At 35.1% G+C, this 24,575-nt stretch overlaps 1 protein-coding gene across 2 annotated transcripts in view; it reads right to left on the bottom strand.

The window, feature by feature from the left end:
• Positions 1 to 24,575, bottom strand: part of KCNH7 (potassium voltage-gated channel subfamily H member 7) — a 207,869-nt gene that overhangs the window by 83,982 nt on the left and 99,312 nt on the right. For both annotated transcript variants that reach the window (XM_088168138.1, XM_088168137.1), the window contains exon 3: positions 78 to 233. In XM_088168138.1, the coding sequence (XP_088024264.1) occupies positions 78 to 233 (156 nt within the window). The remainder of the gene's footprint in view (positions 1 to 77; positions 234 to 24,575) is intronic.

Genomic DNA, 24,575 nt, shown 5'->3' with positions numbered 1-24,575 from the left:
CTAACCTTATTGCCCATGTTGATTACTTTGCTAGATAAAAGTAGAGGTAAGCAAAGGAATTTCATTGAGTAACTTACGATTTACAAGTTTAGATGGTAATATTGGCTTGCACTTCTCAGGAGATGCCACATTCTCTTCATCTGTTACGTACTCAAAATTAATAATAAACATCATTGCTACTCCCTCTTGATTTTTCACTGGAATTACGTGGGTGTTGCAAATGAAGGTAGATCCTGTAGATGGATTAAAAACAAAAAAAAGAAAGAAATATATAAATGGAAGGAAACATTTTTTTCACTTCAATAAGTCTAGTTACATAAACAGTGAAGAATATTTCTTTGAATTCAATAATTGAGCATCAAACATATTATTCTTAAATTTAAACAGTTATGTTTTCATAGAAAGAAATGCCACTGTTCATAATTTTTTTGAATCTTACCTTTACCCAAAGGTGTCTCCTTTAAAATGTCAATTTTACTTTTGTTTTTTTTTTTTTCACTGGAAGTGCCTGTATAGACGGACTTGTAATATGGAGACATTTAACACCAAAAGTAGAAATGTGAACGTTGTTCCAACCACCGTCCTTGAGAAGAAAGCAGAGCAGAATCTGATTCTTCTAAATGTCGAACATTCTTCAAGCATTTGGTTCTATTACACAGGATGAGTCATGCATTAAGTATTTATGGATGTAAATATACCACTATTCTTATTTTAGCTCTCAGTCTTTTGGGGACTTTGGGGAAACATTTAGGTTTGTGTTAAAAATTATATTTGTTATTTGATTTATACTCCATCATAAATATCTTCTAAACTATGCTAAAAATTTTCATTAATTTTCAGAAGGGTTTGACTTGTTATATACAATTCAATGTGTGAATTTAAAAATACCCTAGCTTTCACATTTGTGGAGCACACTCAACCTATACTAAAAGTAATAGAGAGTGTAAACTTTCAATACCTCTGGTGCTCAGCATGTTCTGGTTTAAAAACCTAATTACAGATTTAAGGTGTTCTTTGTGCTAATTCTTCCACTATAGCTTTTGAAGTTTCAGTTGACAAAGTCATGTGTTTTGATTTAATTCTTTCTATTAATGTTACAGAACATAGTGATTCCAAAAATAATGTGATGGCTGTAAGAAATACAACAATGTGCTAAAAACTTCATGCAGATACAGCTGTGAGATGGGGTCTTTCCATGATATCTAGCCACTGGTTTAATGTACATTATCTACAATTTAGGCACTCAAATGCAGTAATCACTGAAACTTGATGGCCTGTGCAATTTGACAAAAACAGATCTTGATCTAGATTGCACAAGAATATTTTTTTGTTTGTTTGTTTCTGTCGAGGAGAGAGATAGTACAATTTATATCATTACAACCAAGACCAGATTCTGGCTTCTAATGTTTAATGTAGTACTTGATATAATATGGTATGTATGTGGTATAATATGGCAATTCAAGTTGTGTATAAAATTGACATGCTGGCCTTTCAAGTTGTGCAGCTGTAACTTCCATCCATTTAATAAAACAGTTGAGCTGTGGCACTTGCCACAGTTTCCATGGTTACAAGCTCAATGTCTTTAGTAAACAGAAAATAAGCAATTTAAGACTGTTCCATTAGAGCTAAAAATAGAAGTGCTGCAGGCCAACCATTGCAACATAGACTGGTTAAACAGAGAGGCTGGAGAGAATTTAGAAAAATCTTTGTGGTTTTAGCTAACAAATAAAATACATACTGAGTTCAAAAAGTCAAAATTATATTTACTGATTTGCTTGGAAGGAAATGATATGCACGGTTTTGACATGAAGATTTATAGTCTGAGTAGGTATCCCCCAATATGTGGAAGCAGGGCTCAGCTGAGGCGTGCGTGGCTTTCAATAACACTGAACTTCAGTGGATCAAATGTTTGTCAGTATTTGCAAAGGAGGATGATGAGGACACTTCTTTAAAAACTTTCCTACTTTTGAAGGCAAGGGTGTTTTAGCTTTTGAAATGCTTCCCACAGTGCTAAGTAATGACACTATTTCCCATTTGTGTGGAACATACCACCCTCAAGAATTTACAAACCTCATTCGTACTGGAGCTAGGGATTTGCATCTCTGGGGAGATGCAGTAGTTGTTTAACAGTCCACAGCTTAAAAACATAGCAAAAAGAGCAGAGGATTGAAAATTTAAGCTGTATGCAGAAATATTTCAGGAACAAAAAATAGGAAAGGTTCACGTGTGGTTTAATTTAGCATGGTTCCTTTGAAGACCAAATACTCCACAGACTAGTAAGTCCACTGTAGTTCATTAGTCTGAAGTTTTTCCAAGAAACTTAGACTTTTAAGAGGAAAGGAATATTTATCTTTTTTGTATGCCTGAAAGTGGAAAGCTGCAAGTTAACCAAAATATAACAGTCACAGTCACTGTTTGTGACACTGTTAGTGTTTGTCTTTAGTACAGACTACTACAGACTGCTATCTGCTATCCATTTATCAGTATCTAGTTCTATTGAAGGGACAATGAGGAAATACAAGATTCAAAATAGCAAGGAATACACTAGTGTTATTTAGAAAGAAGAGATGGGTACAAAGAAATAACATTGGCAAATTCAAAAGATAAGCTGTGAGTTGTTAGTTGATAGCAATAAAAAATAATAATAAGAAGCTTGTTTACAAACAATCTTATTCAGTATTTGCACTCTGGCATCCCACTGCTCTTCATTTTACTCAGCATGTTTTCCTGTTTTTTCTTTATGCTGAATATTTCAAAAGTAAGACATGCTTCTGATGAGCAATAAAAATAGTAATGTAGTTTTTGGAATTTGCATTTCTTATCTAACAGCACTGGGCAAGTGGATGATTTAATGAGAACAATTAAGAAAGTTATACCTTTATAATTAATAAATTAAATATCCAGCAATATATCTGAATTTTCTCATGATTACTACAGAGGAGTAATCATGAAAAATACCTCTTTTGCTCTCTTGTTATCATTGAAAATGAGAGAGGACAAGTTGGATATTTTCTTGTTAACATGAATTCCATGGTTATAGGGACATATTTTTTTATTTAAGGTAATTGTAAAGCCCGCTGTTTCATCTAGTTAAATTAATGGAAAAATATCCATATGGGAAGAAGATATTTCACTCCCCTATTTGCTGTGTGGACATGATGTATGATTCCATGGTTATGTATTATTCAATAGTATGATTTCACAAGACCACACAGACTTGTGTAAAACTGTAACTGCCAAAATACACACACAAGTGACAATAAATATTTCAGACATAATGACTTAGGGTATAGTAGGGTTATATAAGGATATATTGCACCATTTGAGCAATTCTGATGAAGGAAAACCTATTTAACTATCTGCATAGTGTTTAAAACTGACTTGCTTTAAGAGAATAGTACAGGGCAGGCACATCCAACCAATTGAACCAGTTCGTAAACTTTATTTACCTTTCCAGTGATTTTAGGAAGATTTTAGGGTAGATTTTCATCAGACTGCATCGTCTAGATACAACTGCATTCATTTATTAGAATTGTGGTAGTTCCATTTATAAACAATTTGGAGAGGACAGTGCAACTAATACAACAGTGAAGACACTCCAAATTCTTGTATGAAAAACTCTGACAAATAAGCTTCGAAAAATGACAAATCCCAAACAACTAATTTGATTCAGCCTTCCTGGGAACAAAATCTTCACAGGCTATTTCATATGCCAAGCTCAGAGGATCCCTGAAAAATGAGGCATTTAGGTAATTGTCCTAATTCTGCAGAATTGCTGTGGTTCAAAACAAGAACCTTTCAAAATTCATCATGTTTCTACAGGATGGCTCTGGAACCCTCTTGCCTTGCATGGGCTTTACAGTTGCTATCTTCATTTCAACATTTAAAAATTTAGACTACTGCACTCAGTACAAATTTGAGGACAGTCTTCAGAAGGCAGAGACTGGTTTCAATATATTTTGGAACCAGTCTTGGCTCTCTGTGCCAAAGAATTTATGACTTCTCAGATATTTTTTGTTACTAGATCTGCTGTAGACAACCGATTAAAGCTATAGAAAGAAAAATACTGAACATGTCCTCTGCATGCATGTAGAGATTTCTGGCCACAGTCACCTCATACCCGAGTTTCCTAGAACTGTGATAATTTTTTACTTCTGTGATCTACAAGTAGTCCGGTGTAGGTATCTCTACAATCCACAGTCACTTCTGCTCCTTTAAAATTGAAGATGACAAAGAATAAATCAAAACATTACAAAGAAGGAGCCAACAACAGCTTGCCTACCAAAACAAGACCAAAGACAGTCAAAAAATAGAGGCAGAGATACTCTGCATTTCCAGATCTAGACAGTCCTGTTTGCTGTTTGCAAGACAGCTCTGAATGAAACACGTCTGAGTACCACAGTTCTATGGTAACACAGGGACAAGAGAAAGATGCTGGATATTCTTTGCACTTTTATAAAATAAGCACTATTTTTATTTTGGAAATAAATACTTTCCACTTCTCTCAATTGGATTCTCACTTTGCCATTTACAAAATTGCTCAAAATGCTTTCTCTCAGAAGCATAAACTTAAAACTACCAATTATAGTAGAAATGCAATTAAATATATTTCATATTCAATTGTGTACTAAGCTTAGTCTTAATTCTATCAACATTTGACTGAAAGGGGGCACAGAAAAGTCCACATAGTTCCCGTTTTGTTAGTAATGAGGTGAAATGTTGCTTTCATAGATTCCTTTGTGACCAGTTACCGTGACGTTATTAGAGTGTGATCACTATTATAATAAGTAGAAACTTAATATTTCTCTGTTAAGCAAGAGTTGACTCCTGTAAATACAAAGAGCGCTATGTAATAAAATATAGTCAGTCTTACTTTGTTATCTTATGTCTATGTTTATAGCCTTATTTGTCCTTTCATCATAGCATGGCTTATGGGCATTGCCCAATGTTAATAAAAACTTTTCTGGGAAAAGAGAGCTAATCTGAGGGAGAATTAATGTGGAAGATCAGAAAACCTTCTCTGTCTTTGCCTGTTCATCATGGAATCTTCATCTGTAGGAGGAGAAACCAAAGTATGGCTTTCTACTGATTCCTAAACTTCACAAATGCATTATTCTCTTTATTCCTAATAGCCAAAACCTCCCATTGCTTTCTACTTCTCTCAGCTTGGGGACAATCTTGGAAAGGTGTAACACTTTTTCCAAGCAGAACATAAAGGGAATTAATGAAATTTAATTTATGTGCTAGTCTTGGGAAAGGAGGTACTGTCCTGCTTTGGGAAGACATTCAGGAAGGCTGAGAGAGTGAGCTTTATCTGCCATGCCTAGCATACAAGTAGTAACAAGCCCCTTAAGATCATATGAAATGCAGTTAATGAAAGTCTTGTTCTCTGGCCTAAACTGCTGTTTATAATAATCCATTTTATCACTAAATGCTGGCAGATAAAGGACATAGACATGTTTTTAATATGGAGTGAGGAAAAGTCACAGGAACAGTGCAGTAAAGAAATTACTTGGAAGGCAAGGTGGGAAGTGGGATACAGTATCTTGTGAAATAAAGCTGTCGCTTGCACACAGCTGCTAAGACTTTCACATTCCTGAAATGTCCTAAGAATAGGGAGAATATTCATATTTTATACAGCTTTGTGTGCAATGTAATTCTGGCTTTATTCCCTGTTGTTCCATAGCTACTTTCAGCCAAACTTTAAAAAAAGGGATGGAAATAAGTCATAGTTTTCCTATGTGTTCTTAAGGTTCTAGTACCAAAAGTTGAAAACCTTGTCTTAGAAAACAAATACTGTGAATGGTGCAGAAGAATGACACCTTGAAATTGACTGGTTGTAATTTATTAATGAGACCAGTATAGCAAAGCATTTTGTATTCCTGAAAGGTTACAGATAAAGAAAAAGAAATTGAAAGAAAAACAGTACCCAGGGAATATTTGCTCTGCTTTGTGTAGTTTTTGTGACTTATCCCTGAAGAAAGTCCCGTCTTTTATGCTTAAAATTCAGAAGCCTATTTACTTCCACTTTGAAGTCCACTCTAAGCAAACACTGTGTTAGGTGATGTTTAGTTGGCATTTAGGGACAATTGCACTGGGGATGTGTATTGAATATTCAAGCAAAGCCAGTTTGTCAAATAATGAGGCATGATGTGTATTGTGATGTGGGGACTCAACATGACCAACCAAGGACTAAAAATCCAATTTTTTCTGTTTCTACTCAAGTATAAGCCAGGAACAATTCATGCGTCATAAGGAATATTGCTTTCAACAATGCAAAGTTGTACTTTCTTTCTAAAATCATTCTAAAAAGTCTAGTCCTGTAATGGTATGTTGAAAAATAGTCATGCAAAATTTTACATGGTTTTATGCTAAAGGTCTCCTTTAGCTGCAAATGCCTTTGCAAACCTATTTTTTTCTTAACTAAAACAAAGTATTTATTAACAGATTTTCACAACTTAGTCTTCTTGTTTTTACAATAAAAATGAGAAGGACTGAATCTGCCCTGAGAATATTTCCCAGCACTTTGAACCATACCTCTAGAGACAGATGCCACATAATTACTTGCTCAACTCAGTAACAATGAGTGAAAAAAATATTGAACAAATAATTCTGTCTGTTTGTACCTGCAGCTTTTTGCATCTTTGCAATGGGTGTAATTTTCTCAGACCTTTGGAAACACCTGTTTTGTAAATACCCTATTTAAATTTCATCAAAACTTTGGCTTATAGGAAAGAATTATCCCTGGATATTCCTTTCTTTCCTGCCCTGAATTTATGTAGCTGCACACATAAGGAATAGGAGAAAACTTGATGCTAGGACTAAAGATGATTATATTGGTAGCCACAAAAAGCATCTATTCCAGGAATCCCAGTTTGCATTGCAAGTGTTGCCTGTTGCTGATGCATATTGGCATTATTTTATCTTCTTCTAAAGGTGTTGAGACTGAGACATGGAAAGGGTTTTAAACAAACCATCTTTAAAAATGAATGAAGAAATTAAGGATAACTCAAAGAAACTCTTGATCCCATTTTCACAATTGAATTAGTAGATAACAACCCCACAGTATTAAAGTGTGTCTCATAAATTTTCATACAGACCTTTGGGCAATGGGTTATACAATTCTCTTTATCTTTTGCCTGTATCTTCTGAGCTGTCTGTATGTCATCATTTTCCAGTTCTATCTGACTGAAATTAGCCACCATGAGTGGCAAGGATGGGGAATTCACATGCTTCCTATAGCTGTGTGATTGTCTAGTCAGAATGACTCACTGCAGAGAACAATTAAAAATAGATGGTAGATTGAAATATATTATATCCCTTTTCAATTGATTACCTGTGTTTAAGGGGGACGGCAGAGACAAGAACAATGTATTTGGCTGATATTTATTAGGGACCTTACAGTGATTAAATGAGACCTACTTCCTTTGACATTTTCCTCCACCCTCCTTAGCAAATATTCATTCTGTCACTGAAATGGTTGCTGATACTAAGATTTGATTTATAGGACCATTTAGGTTTTGTAAGGTATTACACTGTTTAAATGTGAGGGAAAAATTTTTAAAGTAACCAACTAAGAAAAAAACTTGCCCTCTGGAATCTGTGGACATGTTCATTCCTGGACTGGCAAATATGAATATCTCATTTGTTCTCCTTTTAATTCCATTTGTAATATAATTAAATTGGCAGATAAATACTCTTCAATTGCTCATTTCAGCATTTCTTAGGGTACTGCATTGCTAAAATTATTGCTAACATCCTAATTATAATATCTACACCTACACTAATAGGCTATGGTGATTAATTGTAATGCTGAAAACATTTGGTATGGGAGGAAAATTTCCTGCTTTGTTGTTTAAGCATCTATAAACATGCACAGAAGATGCAGAGCAATTAAATATTAAGCAAGGAAAGAAAAATGAAATTAAATGAAAAATAAACAAGCAGCAACATGTTTATAAAGAAAAAACCAATATAAAAGTGAAAAATGTTCAAAACTGCACATGGACGGTAAAGATTTCTTTATGTTCCAGGCTGCCTGTAGAATAATTCTACTGAAACCAAAGGTGGGCCAGAAATTGCAAGGAAGGCCTTTTTCTTTCTATCTCGGCTTACCTTAAAACTACATTTGAGTTTTGTCAGAGGGGATTTGTCTAGAGCACAGACTGAAGTCAGGATGTCTGGTTCTGACCACTCTTGTCAGTCTTGAACACTCAAGCTGATCTTTCTCAGACATACACTCTTGTACATACATAGTGGGGAGAAAGCTGGATCTGAAATTGTTTTCTGGAGGGGCTCTTGTTACTGGCAGTTTGGAAAGATGGTATGCTCAAATTACTTGGAATTGCTTAGTCTAAAATCTCTTACATGTTGTCTCTTTGTTCCAGAAGTATATAGCAAATACGTACCAGTAATATATAATATATGACTTCTGAAAAGCAGTGTCTCTGACTTGTTAATGGAGATATTTCTGTCTCTGCATATGCAGTTGAACATTTTGGGCCCAGTTCCTTATACCTATGTAAAGTTTCTGAGTGCACTGCACACTGCATTATCTGATGCTATGAAGTCAGACATGGAAGGCCAGGGCAGATTGCACAAAGGGGTACATCTATGAAAAGAACTTAATTATTAAGCCTGTAAACTCTTTGCAAATCATTTGTCAAATAACCGAGGAAGATTTTTCATTCTTTTGTGTTGTGTTCGCAGGTGATGCGAAAGAAGCAAACCCAATGCTTCCCATGTTATTTTCCTAGTACAAATACTTATTTTGCAAACTCTTGCAGTATAGTTACAGTGAATGTGAGATATACTACACTTGATGAATTTCATAACTGAAGATTTTAATAGGAAAACATTGCAAACAACAGTGCTATTTGAAAAAGAAACTCATATATTTCACTGAGAAATTTTCAAAATTAATTATTATTTTTAAAGAACAATATTAAAAAGTGATTTTCTCTACATTGCACAGCATTCCTGTGAGAAAAAATGTTTTAAAATGTGTGTTTTACTGAAAATATAGTAAGAAGCAATTTTCAGGATTAACAATGAATAGGAAATCCAGTTTGCTCAACTTTGCGATGCACTTGAACTGAGGACATTTTAAAAGAGATTTTTAAAAATTTTTTAGATATTACAGTGTGGACATACTTTCTTTCTATTAACAAAAGAGAATTCAGAACATAATATCTTAAAACATATAGCATCCCAATGTGGGACAGTAAAAAAAAATTACCAATGTCCAATGTCATTGGACATAGGTCAGTACCACCTGAGAAAGGTCAGTGATGAAAGATCAGATTCATTTCTGAAATTGAAGAGGTGGGTGAAAAAAACCATAATAATTTGGCTTAAATAACAATTTTAAACAAATCTTTGCAAAAACAATGAGGTGAGAAAAAATGGTTCTAATTTCTTATTTTTAGCTAGTTGGCCAAGAGTTAGGAAAGATTTAATTACATGTGCTAAAATTAAAAATGTCTTTTTTCTTTACTTTTTCCCCTGTATTTTTCTTTATTTCCACCTCTCTAGTTCTGTCTTTCCTCCTAGATATTTTCTAAACCCTCATTAAAAGCTATGCACCTCTGGGCATTCAACTGAGAAATGTCTTATTATGTTCATGAGAAAAGGGATCTCAGGTTTGTTGAATATTGCCCATCTTGCAGAAAATGTGCAGACTATCACTTTTTTGGTGAAAGTAACCTCATTTATTTCCCCAAATTAAACTACATAAACTATTTTAAGAACTAACTGAATAACCTTATAAAGCAGAATGGAATAGAAAAAAAACTCAAACAAAACCAACACCAAACCACAAAATGAAACCCACAAAACCTCCCAAGAACTCAATTTTTGTAATTTTTCTCATTTATTCAAGGTATTGGTCCAGAATACAATATGAAGTAAAAGGGTGATCCAGATTGAGTCCTCACTGACACTGTGCCATTTCAGGGAGAGTACAGTTTTTTTTGTGATACAGTTATTAAAATATATCAAAAAGAAGAAGTCATTAAGTGGCCATACAGTATGAAGGGTGATACAGAAAACCAAACCAACAACAGGTCCCCTAAGGCAAAAGGGAAATGCTGCCATTTCTGCAAATTTTCACAAGTGCAATACACGTTCACTTCCACTGGCCAAGTGGAAGGAGTGCCATTTTCTAAATATAGGTGCCTTTCTTGTTGAAATCATACCCTTGGAAAGTTATACTCATGGAAACATACCCTTCCTGATATTTTCTGATTGAATTGATCATGAGTAGCTTGAAGTACACAACCTCAAACTTGGAGAAAAAAATAAATGATGTCATTGTATACAAGGTCAGATGTGAAGTCACTGTGTGCGTTGCAGTGCTTTCCTGTAATCCAGCAAAATCTATCTAAAGGGGAAGAACGGCCAGACACAAAACTTGTTGCATGCAGTAGCTATTATAAGGTCTTGGTAACAGGGACAATGATGTAGAAACCCTCATCAGCTGGAAAATCAACCCTGAAAGCTGATGGAAGTAGTCAAGCTACTTGGATCATAAAACAAATGGATATAACCTCCCAGGACAAACAAAGTAGTGGTATTTGGGAGTTCTCTGTAACACAAAATCATGGGATTTTGAATGCATATTAATATATATGGTGGGAGGTCTACATACAGAAGGTTTGTCAAACACACCAGCAAAATATTAGACTTCTTATAAAAAGAAAAAAAACCTGTTTCCTGATGCAAAATCTTCAAGCCAAACATAATGCATTTTTAATTCAAGTTCTCATTAGAACTTGTAAATATGAATAACTTACTGGACTAGAAATTCATGGCTGCCCTAGGGGTGGTTCTCATGACCTGGTTGCAATCAGTTTAGACAAACAAAGAAAAATCCCAAGCAGTAAAATAGTGTTCCTTCTAAATGGGTAATTTTCCATGGTTGAGAAAAATGTAGGCAGAAATAACTGGGAGAAGTCAGACAAATATATGAATGAAAATTGAAATTTTTAATGAGAATGTTAAATAACTAGAGTAACAACTCAAAGGTGCCAAAGATCTTAGCAAGTCCATCCGCACTGAGTGCAAAAGTAAGGGTAACAAAAAGGGATTAAAAGCTATATAGTGAATGGAGAATAGAGAAATAAATACACATCTGTGGAAACTGAGAGGTATGAAATACCTCAGGTGGAGAGAGGAATGTGATAACTAAAGAGACTAATGAGACTAAGTGAATAGTCTCATTACTGAATACAAGAAGCAAAACCATAGCTCCAGTAACAGGAAGAAATTCTTCACTGTGAGGGTACTGAGGTTCTGTAACAGGTTGCCCAGAGAAGCTGTGGATGCCCCATCCCTGGGAGTGTTCAAGGCCAGGCTGGATGTTCTGAGTACCCTGTTCTAGTGGAAGGTGTCCCTGCCCATGTCAGGGGGATTGGAAGGAGTGGCTCTTTAAGGTCCTTTCCAACCCAAGCCTTTCTATCATTCTATGATTGTGCCAGCATCCATAAAAGGGATACAGTGCCAATGAAATGATTGCATGGCAGTGAGCCTGACTTCAATTGTAAGCAAAATAAAGAAACTTATGATGTTAGATTAATTTAAGAAAAAATACCTAACAGGAATGTAATTAATGTCACTCAGTGTGGTAATGCAGACATTATTAATGGACATGAAATCTCATTTGATGTTTATATTCTTTGTATAAAAAACCCAACCAAGTAGTCATTACAGACATATGCATTTGTAAGGTAGTCCACTGATTTTTATGCAATATCCTAATAAAGGAATAGCACTATAATTGTAAAAAGCTCATTACATGGTTTACAAATTGTCTGAGAGCTTCTGAGAAGTCATTAATGGAGGATCACAATTCAGTGTCAGTTTCTAGTGAAAGTCCTCAGAAATGACCACAGTAGCATTAATTTGCTTTGAAAAGATCTGAAGAAAACATAAAATCCTACTATGAAATGCATGGATGCTTCATAAACCAGTTGTGAAGTGGCTAATGAGGTGCTAATGAGTCAAAATAGAAGCATTTAAATTACTCTGTAAGTGGGACATAAAATGCAAAAAATGCATTATGAAATGGTAAATTTAGTCAGACAGTTAAAGAACCAGGGCATGCAGGCTGAAACGAAAAAAGATAGCTATAACCTGGAATGTACTGTCTCACAAAAGAAATAATAGGATAATATGTAAGAATGGTGAACGGAGCCTGAATAAAGAAAAGGAATGAGAAGTCAACCTTTCCCTATATATATGGCACTTGGGGGACTAAAACTGGATTGCTGCATACATTTTCTGGCATCTGAATTCTTAGTCCATTGAAAAATGGAAGGGGGCATAAAAATGACCAGAGGAATAGCATTCTTCAGAATGGTGTGAATCTTAAAGATGTTAATCTTTGTTTAGTGAAAAGTGGTTTGAGAAGTGACTTGCATTAAAATCAGTAACTTCATGGAAGAAGTGCTGAATGCTAAAGAGCTGTTGAGTCCAGCAGAAAGAACCTGAATGTCTGGCAGCTAAAGCAGATAATTCAAGCTGTATACTCTGGATACAGAGGATCAGAGGAAGCAGTGGTTATCCCTCTCTTCGTGTTTTTAAATCAAGACTGGAAGAAATAGACAAGTCCTTTTATTCAACAATACCACCTATGTAATATTCATCTTCATAAAGTTCTAAGTTTCTTCTGAATCAAGGAGGAATTCAGTGCTTTCTGTCCCAACTTTGGCTGAATACACAGTGCTCCATAAACCAAGATGCTGCCTCTGTCCTTCCTGTACTTGGGATTAAAATTTCATGTGCTCTCCTTAGTCAATTGGTAAAATTTCAAAAGCTGTTCATGATTCTGTCAGATTCCAATGTGCTGATATTAGTAAGAGGTAGGATCCCAGTGGAAACAAGGCCTGGTGACATAGGAAGAATACAGAGAGGCTACTTGCCACTGTAGTGAGAAACTTTGTGTGGTCAAATCTCAACTGGAGTTGATTATCCTGATAGGTCCCTTCCTACAGAGCATATTCTGGTTCAAGGATTCCATGGGATCCCATCTGAGCATGTTTTGGCACATCCTTTTGTAATCGTGGTGTAGAAGTGGATTAAATTCACAAAGCATGATTGCTAACCACTTCCTCTCTCCTGCTGATGGACATAGCAGTAGATGGCTGTGGGATGTGCATGTCTGTTTTTCACTCAGTGCATCAGCAGTGCTAAGTCAGTACTCTCCAGGGCAATGTGTGTGGAGATGCTGTGCCTCTGTTTTTCTCATCCTCTCCTCATCAGCAAAGGGCAGCAGTTCCCAACACTGACCCTACCAATAGTGGTTGCAGGAGAATGTGTTTAGCTGTCTGGGCTGCATTCGTTGCTCAAATAGCAGTTTTCTGTCTCCTTTAGGAAAACGGCACAGGACAGATGGTGATGCAGGGTGAAAGCACTGCCAGTGCAAAATCATTATCATTAACTACATCTCCCCACAAATAATACATATTTATCTGTCAGAATGAAATCTCCCTTGTGAAATGTTAGAACTTTCCTTTGCAATAATTCTTTGAGAATAAAACCTCTTTTTATCTACTAACATATCCACCTGATTAACTAAGAGTGTAACTGTTCCTAGACATGGCAGTGGAATTTATTCTTTATTTTTGAAAGTAAATCCAGCTTAACATACCCTAACCTTCACAGAAAGCTCATGTTCTTAGTTTGGAATCATGCCCTTAGTACCCATACTTGATGGGTTCGCATGATGTCCTGACTACCCATATGTATGTCCATCTGTTAGGCTGGCATGGTGCCCTCCCACAAGTTGCTGGACTTTGGCCCTAGGACACGGCTGAGGACTGAATGCTTACTTAAATACTTATGTGACTTCCTGTCTGTGTGGGCGTGTGCATGTGTGTGCTGTAACCCTCCTGCTTCTAATGCACAGGATGGAAGGTATTTGCCTAATATGCTTCAGGCAAAACAGTCTAAATGTAACACAGAATAACTTTAGATAGGGGTGGTTTTGATAGAAAAATAGTAAACAATTCCATGGAGTTGGATTTTCCAAGCTGAGTGTGTAAATCTAAACAGATTACTGGCAAAGCATTGCTTTTTCTTAGGAAGAAAGGTTTAGAAAGGTATCCTTCCTAAAAGGGCTGGACTTTTGAAAATCTTCACATAGTGTTTCAGCTTGATTATAATGATTTTATTTTTACAGCCTTGTTTTCCAAGTTGAAAAATTGTGCTTGTCTTATTAACTGCTTCTGGGTGGCATCTAGTTCAGAGCACATATCCAGGCTCATTCCACATAAGCAAAATGTGCTATTCCAAAGTCCTGTCTCTGCAAACCCTACAGCTATTGGCTCAGGCTCCCCTCCAGGAGATGCTCTGCCTGCTGCTTTTCTTTTCTATCACATATGCATGCTTCCTAAGAGATCCTATTTGGCTGTAGATCCCTTAGCATCTCTTGTCAAATTTACTACACAGCACACACAGTTTTGACTTCTGATTTACTACTGGGACAACAGAGAAAAGTATAGATGCAGTAGAGGACTTTCTGGGGCAAAATAATTTAAAACCCGAATGAATATTTTTGCAAATGAACACAATTTTTCCTGAAATATATTTTCTAATGTTTCCTGGAAAATGAAACTTTGATTGGTGCTGACAGAAAGACTGTACTCTGCCTCTTAGACTTTTGTGGGAGGCTATGACACATTCACCCCACTCACACACTTTTCTATAGGGAAACAACTGAATAAGACTCAGAGTTTAAGATCGTTTGTTTGCCATCTTGACTTCCAGCTTCCTGTAACAGTCCATCAGCCCTCCTTGGACATCTGTTTCAAATGCCTTACAGTAAGTTGCTTAGGACAAAACATGATTCAGGCACAGTGAAAAACGGAATTCATAATACTAAATGATGCAGTGTTTGCAGCCACATTGCAGCTCATTCTTGTCAAACTGCATGTTCCATGTGCTGGTTCTTAAGGCAACTTTAATAATTTATTTAGGTATCTGTATGAGAAATGAATTCTGCTTATAATTTTGTTCTTTTTTTAATGGGCTAAATTGTAGTGAAATCCTGGCTAATAATCAAGAATAGAAAAGGTTGATGCTAAGTCATCATGTATCCAGTCTGGAAAATATCCTTTAGCAGAAACCTGTCAAATATAAGTCAAAGCGTATTTATCTCATAATAATCTATTTACTGAATTTAAACCTTGTTGATGCGGAATTTTAATAACTCGAGACATTGGTTATCTTTCAGCTTGTTAAACTGATGACCCTTAGCAACTAAGCAATGCTTACTAGTATTTTCTAAGCATCTCCATTTTAGATTTGTTGCTTCTATTGAACTTCATAAAAAGTAGGGATGTGTGACTTACATGTAACAACTTAGCTCATGTAAATTGGTGCCTGGCAATTTTAAGGACTTCAGTGTTTTACCTGTACAGTGCCCTTGAACTTACACATGTTGAAAATATGCACAGCACACATAATACATGCAAAGCACTGTAATCAAAGGTGAAGATCGCCTGACACATTTTATTGTGTAACTGTCCTGTTTACAGTTGCATTGTTCAGCTCGAGTTTTTAGATGGACTTATTTTCTTCCAAAGCTCTAACTTTGTGGGAGTGTTGCATAGAATCAGTAAATTATTCATCATAATAAGACAAGAGAGCATTTATGATGAGGAACTGGAAAGAAGACTTAACTTCAGATATTCTAAATTATCTTCTACAGGTTATAGATGTATCTCAGGGAAACTTGTCCTAATAGGCAATAGTTAAATACCCTGTATGGATTCTTGAATAATTTACTAATGATATGCAAGACTGAGCAGTTAAAAAAAAGAACAGTAAAATAATAAAAAGAAACATGAGTGCAGAAAATAATATTCAAAACTTCACATTGTAGCTTCATGGTAACATTAAAAATTTGGTAGATGAACTCCAGATTTATTTTCTTAAATGCCTAAGATTACATTATTTTCTAAGATTTAATGAGTTACACAGATTTTATATGCTGATTGAGTCACCTTTACCGCAAGAAATTAAAATGTGTAAATTACATTCTCTTCATGTAATTTCTGATAATTTTTAAATGGTCTATTTATTTTAAGGTAGTAATTTTTTAATATACACAATATGCATTTTTTGTGGGGAGAAACCATTACTGTCTATTGTAAGCTCATCTTTTTCAGATTGCAGTAGATAAATCTGTGGTAATCTCCTTTGCAAGTATGGCATAGAACATGTTATAAATACCACAAGAAGGGCAAAATTTACTGTGCAGTAAAGGTCAAAGTGATAAAACCAATAAAGAGTATAATGAAACCCATTGGCTGTGATTCAGCTGGACACTTAAGCAGATGACAATTTTTTAGCTTGTGAGAAGTCCCAGTGACTTAAGTATCCTGCTGAATATGTCAGCAATTTGTACTTTGTGCGTTGCTTTGTTTATATTACTTAGACATTGCAATTAAAATCTTAGCTTTGTGCAGATATCTAAAATGACAGTGGAAGAACTGAAGTATTTACAAAGCCCCTTGTGAATACAAGAAATTTATGAAGATTGAAAAAAATCTTTAGGGAAAAAATCCATCCATACAAACATGTAATTGAAAGTCAAATTTGTATTCCTGCCCTGGTTTTATCAACTTTTGAAAAATTTATAGTTAGAAGTTCACTCTTCATATTTCATTTCTAGTTTCATCAGGCATTGACTTCAAGAAAGGCAGAGAAAACTGGGAAAACCCCTCCCCATTTTCAGTGCCACCACAGCCTGGCGAGGCTCACTCTCTGAGTCAGGACTGTGGCCATACCAACCCTGAACACTGTTGTGCCATGTTGATCAGCAGAGTATCTGAATTTCAGTCTACAACTCCATGTGCTTACTCCAATCTCTTTGCTTACCTTTACAACTCATTCCATATGCTCCTATAAATCTGGATATAAGGAAACTGTAGTGCTCCCTTAACTCAGAAGAAAGTCATGCTTTGTGCCCCAGGGAAAAGTGATATCAAATCAGGTCTACTGGTGTCTATGCAGTAAAAAATTTAATTCAGTTCTCGGTTTTTTGAAATCAATTTCAGTATTCAAATGATGAGCTTGATTTTCTTTTCGTTAATACAGATCTTGAATGAGTTGCTCTTGATCTGTGCAAATGTGAGACAGGTTTTCATACCCATGCTGTGCATTTTCAAAACCAATGTCACAATTGCTTTGCATGTCTCTTTTGAGACTCCAAACTAGGCTAAAGACTGGCTGCAAGTTATTACAGAAATATTTTTATTTGAGAGAAATGAAATTTCATTCATCTATATTTTTGATAAATATAGATATTTTATGACATTATCTAAGAAGAAGATTTTACTTCTTCTTGGAAGTAAAACCAAATAAAAGTAACAAAAAATTTTTTTGTGGAGGGCAAAAACTCTTTTAAATAGGAAATACTAAACTGCTACATGGCCAAGTATAAGTTGTAGTTTATTTATCCCTTCCTTGTATTTGCTGGATTCTCTGATTGTGCTTAATCTCCCATAATAGCTTATAATGCAGTAATTCTTTGAATTGGTAAAGTACTGTACAAATGTTTCAAAAAACCCTAAACCACCCAAACTTACAATGGCTGAGGAAGCTAAATAATTCTCTATGAATTGTTTTGATAGAGGTTTAAATATTTTTTTCCATTTCTTCTGAGTGGGAAAGTATAAATTTGGACTATCATTATTAAACATTAAATTTTTACCATTAATTTTCTACTTTCCAAGAAGTTTTACATTAGTTTCTTTTAGACAGGCTATATTTTGTAGTTGCACTGTGTGTTGGGCTTTCTTCAGTTTCATTATGTTTGTGTACCTGAGACTAGCAGCAAAATACTTTAAAATTACATTAAAATACTTGATTTTAATGGACTGTACCTTTGCTGTACAGTTGTAAATAACATGTCCAAATTCACATCCCTCAACTAGGGAAACAGTTCTGGTCGGGGTGAAAATTCTCTCACTGTAAAAGTCAGGCTATTTTCTTTTCCTGAGGAACTCTGAAGTCAGAAGGCTCAAGTGCAGGATGACTCTAAAATGAATATACACAGTCTTTGGAACACATTATTTATTTCACATCAGAAAATGCAAGTCTATGTACTTTTAAAGTGGTACACTATTACTCTTTCGATATTCAAGTTTATTTTGTGTTCTGGCTAATCTTGTGCTGCTACTGCAATGGACTTCTAAAATTCCCTTTCAACTCTGTGCTGCCATTTGACACCCAAGAAGAGCAGAGAGAATAATTTCACTAAATCATAACTAGCAAGGGAACCAAAGATGTGGATGAAAGTAGAAATCAATCTTACATGAGAAAAAAGAGTCGGAACACACATTGTTCTGCAAGCCAGCAGTTCTCAGGAAAGCTCAAAGGGAAGTCTAGCAAGCATTACAGATTGAGATGTCTGGAAAAGTCAATGGAAAAGAAAAGAAAATCCTCCCTCTTCCTTGCCAAAGCCTATTGCCTAAACCAAGGTAAGCATTAATCAAGATTAAAGTCTGTCTGCAAAGTAAAAATTCAGTTCAGATCCAACTCAAAATATAGTCTGCTAATCCATCCATTACTCATATTAGCATGAACTCAATTTCTATGCTTTGCTGGAACTTGCTATTGCAAATTAATATTAATTTAATGAAACACTTTGTAGATTATTATTTTACCTTGTTTAAAATCTCATTAAAGAAATATTTGGGGGTGGTACAACAGACCATAGAAGTGCTTTCTTGGTAATACCACCCCAAAGAATCTGAAAATAATACTATTTGCCCATGAGGCTTCCTTTAAGTGTTAGCAAAATGCACATAGTAAAATCCCTATTTAGGCACTTACTGGCATTTATTTGTTGCTAAATTGTATTTTAAAATAATAATCGTCATGGCAAGGTTTCAATCATCAGTATTTTAGATTATGTTATACACGTTTTAGTCTTAAAAAGTTCTGCCATTGAATGACACCAGTGATAGTATGGAAAGCTCAGTTCATGAGTTTTGTTGCCATGTAAAATGCATGCCTTGTTTTAATTTTTTAATACCACAAATGATATCTACAATGCTATTCTATGCCAAGTTTTGACAAAGATTGAAGTCCTGCTCCTTTCAGTGGTATTACGGATGTGGAACTACAAATGAATTTTGCATGTAATGCTTTCCTAAAACAAGAGACTTTAAGTAGCATAACTATGCAAGTCTGAGTAGCATAAGCCCACAAACAGATACTGGCATGCAAGAAAGCTTCATTCTTTTCACCTGTCTATATGACTTCTTGGTAATGTGAATTTATGTATTTTAATGACAGTGGTATATAACATTTGAAGTCAAAAAATGTCAGAAGACCAAGAGTGGTAAATGATGCCCAAAGTGTAGACTAAAGTTACACTAACTGAAGAGGTCAGGTGGATGGGTGGAGAGGATCTTTGTTTCCATTTGTTGTCTGTCTGAACTATACTTTTGAAATATATTTGCAGTTGAAAGGGTACTATAAAATATTTAAGTTGGTATAAAAGTTGACAGAAGCCAAAAAACTAGCACTAGAAAACTATACATTAGAAAATGAGGAGCTGTATTGCTTGCACAGTCTAAATTAACGTATGTAGTCTAAAGTAACATGTGTGCATATATTGTTGATGGAAATTCTGAAGCTTTATTAAAATTTAAATAAAGGGAATATTTTTAAATATCTTATGAAATATAACTTTATCTTATAGTTTACTACATCAGGAATGCAAAGAATAGTATGCAACACTTGAGGACTAATTTTTTACTAGACTGTGATCTTCAGACCTGTTCCTACAGAAATATCGTACGGGTTATGTCTTGATGCAATACTCAGAACTTGGGGAAATGAAGACAGGAATACCATACTTTACTAAAGGGTGTTTGTATTCTTTCTATTTCACTAATCCTATCATTTTGCTTGAAACAAAATTAATATGTTGGGATTTTTTTCTGTTTTGTTGTTGCCTATATTTCCCACCTATACGAAGAGTAAATATCACTGTTCTTTCAGCTGTAAATAAAGTGTTTCTATCAGACCTCCAGTCAAATCCAGTATATGGGCTGTGTTCCAGTTTGCAGCTAGGATGCTTTAGACAAGTATCATCCAATATGTATTTCTTTTCACATGGTAGAGGCAGAATTCTTCCTAGTTTCTTAGAATGCTGTGGGTGGGAAGTCAAAAGGTGCTCTTGAAATGGCTAAGGCCTAATTTTATAAGCTGACATGATATTTAATGCAGAGAAGGACAATTTTATATTTTTTTAGTAAACATGCAATTATGTCTAATTCCTTCTAGTCCCGAACTCTTCATACTTTTGTGCCTGCATTGGAGCACAATATTGCACATCTGCAATTGTCATGCAGTAAGATACAAAATGTGAATAACTGTTTACATTCTTTTTCTGAATCACACAGGGTTGTTTTAAGTTTTCCAGCACTATTTAATACATCATTATTTATAATATTCCCTTTGCAACTTCATCTGCCAGAAATATTCAGTTTTATTCACACCCTTAGGAAACACAAGAAGAATCTTCAACACAGTCAAGATATATTGAAATTTTGCCTCTACTACAGACAGATTATTCCCTAAGGGGCTGCATAACATCTGTGCTTTCTACCAATGTGAGAAAACTGGTCATGCTACCGAAATGAAATGGTGGTGGCACATGCAATGTACCTTGTCCTCCAATCTTTTCCCTTCCACTGAAAAAAGAAATGAAAATTATCTTGTAAATCAATTTATACTAATAAAGTTTCTCATCTGTTTCATGCGATGGAGCCAGAAATAATTTCCTTGATAATTTTCTAGGTGCTAGACAAAATTCTAAACTTTGGCTGAAAGAAGAATCTTAGAATAAAAGTACATATTTATCCTTCTCCTAGAAAAGCTGGAGACATGTTCGGAAATAAAATATTTTTATTAATAACAGTATTTATCCTCTCATAATCCAATATATGCTGGTACAAAGTACTAGCTACAAATTTACATTTGCTTCCCTGTTACCTGTGTAGATAGTTTTAAAAGTTAAAAATTAGTACCTCAGAAGAAAGGACTCAGAGTACAGTGCTTAAAACTCAGACATTGATTTGAAGTGGTATTTTAACAATCTTAGCAGATTGCTAAGAGTTTTCCTGAACATCTCATTACAATTAAATAATGGCAGTTCAGTGAATGGCAGTTAACTGGGAAATTCACCCGTCTCCTCCTGTATCCTTCTGTTGTCTCAGATTCCTAAATATAATTTGGTTTATTTTTTCCTTATCTGCTATACAGCTTAGTCCTCTTCTAACAGGTTGATCTTGAACAGTCATTATCCTGCCCCCAAGAACTTCTGCTATGATGCAATATCATATTTACTAACTTCCACATATGAACAGCAGATGGTTTGAGCTGAATACACATAAACATGTGTGACTGCATGTTTCCAGCCTTTAGCTCTGTTTAACCCTTCAGCAGCTCTTTGCCTTTGCCATTTAACAGTCTTGTTTGGAAATGGGAAGGAACTCAGACTGTGAAAACATTAATATTTTTCCTGCTTACACTAGTGATTGAGGGGGTTTTCTTTTTTATTGTGATACCTAAGAATGCTTTGGCTAACTGCTCAGTAGATATGAAAGTCTGTTTTAATTCCAGCCACCTACATCTTGATGTTTTTAACATCACACAGATGGGAAAGCATGGTTTGGTAAAACTCACAGCACATAGTTTGCAAGACAGTGCTTCCAGACACTACTGTCAACAATAATTTAATTGAATTTTAGGATTCTGCCCCACCTTACTTTGTTATTATTTCTCTTTCTGTTTTATGCAATAACAGAAAACCCTACTGCTCTGGTTGTTGATAAACTAGCAATTTTATTTTTTTTGTGCTGACTCATTTGACATAGAAATATAAAAGTGCCCTACATTCTTCTTATCAAAATACATACTTTGGATGGTTTTGACATAGCTTCATGTCTCAGGTGATTATTTAAAATGTCAGAATCAAACAGTCATGACTTATATCAATATGAGCTATGCTGAGTGCTTAGCAACAGAAATCTGAGTATACATCCAAAAGATACTAGCATGGTTAAAAAGAGCTGCCTGTCAGCCTTGTGGTGCTTCAGTGGTTGTGGTGTCAACAGCAGCCCTTCCCATGGAATGTGAGACGTGGTGCAAGCTCATCAGAGCTTAGCATCTCTGTAACTACAGTGTTAACTGGAATGTGCAATTTGGCTCCTCTTTTTGAACTCTATGTGTTTAAGCCACAGCAGAACTTGGCTTGAAAATATTTCTAAAATTTATTTGCTATTACTACTGACTTTCTAGGCAGATACTTATCTTGACTGAAACATTTTCCTGTGTTTTGGGTTGAGACACAGCTATGCAGTATCATGTTCTACCTCTATATCAATGCTTTAGCTTCCACGGATCAAGGAGACCACGTTACTTTTAACCCATGACTGGCAGTGCCCTAACTGACTGCCTCAATTAGAGCCTAAATTTAAATAGCTACGAATGTAGTAGGAATAAAATAAAAATGTAGTTTTATGTGGAGAAAGTTCCACTGTTAGTTATTCTGTCTGCACATGCAACAGCTCAGACTTGCAGTAACTCTGGAAGAGTTGCATTATACGACTTCATATGGCATATGTAACAATCTTTTCTGTTCAGTTTTGTACCTATAGAAATTGCCTTCCAGTGTATTTTTTTCCTGCAACTATGTCTTGGCATTACCTTCTTTTGATTAGAATATTTGAGAAAGTAATAAGTACTTGCTAAATATTTGCTTTGTAATATTGTTAAAATATACAAATAGCTTTTACCGAAGCAATCACCTTTAGTCCCTAAAGTGCAGATCATGGATGAAGTCTAGCCGGGCAACTTTTTTTTTTTTTTTTTCAGCAGGAAGCTGCTGAAATCATTAGCTGCTTGCATCTGGTAGCTGCTGCTTCTACATAATACTTTGCACTTTTTATGGACTATATCTGACTCAGTTTACATATATATTGTCTTCAAAAGCCTGTGAAGAAAGAGAATGACACTACAGGATTTAAAAAAATCCATTCTAGTAGTGTTAGTAAATTAAATGGCATTTATAATCCTATTAGGCTATCCATATATCTACTCAGAAACCATTGGTGCTGAATGATGGAAGAAGATCTCATTTTGCATCTATCTGTCACTGTCTACATTCCCATCTCACCCCGTATCTAAATACAATTCCAAAAGCATATTGAAGGTGGAATTAAATTTCTAAAATGGAAATTAGTGTCTGACCCTCAATTATTTTGTTACAGAAGCTGAAAAAATTAGACACCAAACTACTATATATTTATAAATTTTCCTGCTGGTTAGTACACTTCTTAAGTAAAAAACACCTACTCAATCATGCTAACAAATTGAATGCCGCATTTGCACTAGACTTCTTTTAATATCTACTGGTGTTAAAAGAGCTATTGTAATATGGTATTATCAACCAAAAATTACTTAATTCTTTATACAGACTACTGGTTATAACATCTTCAAATAAAACTAAAAATATTTTCAACAGAAAACAATTAGAGAGATGTCTGGGGGAAGGAGTTTACAAAATCCAGCAAAGTACTGAACAAAAGAATGAAATTCTTGCCACAAGAAAATTAATGTAAATGGACTTTATTTATTTCAGTGTCGTACAAAAACATGGTAAGAGCATTTATTTTCTGGTCAAATGAAGGATAAAAAAAATGACTACCCAATTCAAATATAATAATTTTTATTTCAAAATAAACAGAGGAAGTATTGTGCAAAAAATAATAAAGTCATTGAAAGTAGTTATAACATTGCTGTTGTTATTCTAATATTAAGTAAAGTAATATTCTATCTAGAATGGAAATGAATTATTTTTCTGCCCAAACCTAAAAATAAGCCAAATCACATTTTTCTAACAGTTAACCTTTGCTTTAATGCTGGAGTAGCTCCTTCAATGAAATGCTACTGAAGAGCAGCACCTTGCATCTTACCACTGTGATTTATCTCAGTGCTCAGAACTACTCTGTATAGCAACTTGAGAAACCCCATGGCTACAATTGCTACACCAGCTAAAGCTGAGAAGGTGCTAGGTTGGTGGGAATTTTCAGAGAAAAAATGATGATTGAGGGAGCCACTGATGAAGCTGATGCTGCAGGGCTAAGAGGGAGAGAGGTGTCTGTAAGACAGATGTGCAGACATACACAGAAAGAGACCGTAAGCATTTTTTTGACTCAAGAATTTTTTTCCCTAGTTAACACTTTAATTTCATGCTATTGCCTCCACACCTTAGCCTAGATTTGCATTTTTTCAATCCAATGTAATTTTTGCTTTCTTGAAAATATGTTTTCATCTCAGTTTTGTACTTAAAGAGGCCAGGATTACTCTTAGATATTCTGTTTGTCTCTACTACATTTGAAAGCGGAGGAAGGATTCTAAATACAGATGAATGAAACCAGTACCCAGTGTCAGCCAGTACAAATTGCAGTCATTCAAGAGTAGGCAGACTGGTGACAGTGAAAGAAGGATGAGAGAAGCTTCAGGCTGCCTGCATCCATAAGCTATTATTCTTA

This window comes from Sturnus vulgaris, chromosome 7 (genome assembly GCF_052056855.1).
Source record: "Sturnus vulgaris isolate bStuVul1 chromosome 7, bStuVul1.hap1, whole genome shotgun sequence".
NCBI classification, from domain to species: domain Eukaryota; kingdom Metazoa; phylum Chordata; class Aves; order Passeriformes; family Sturnidae; genus Sturnus; species Sturnus vulgaris.
This window is presented reverse-complemented; position numbering and strand designations above follow the sequence as displayed.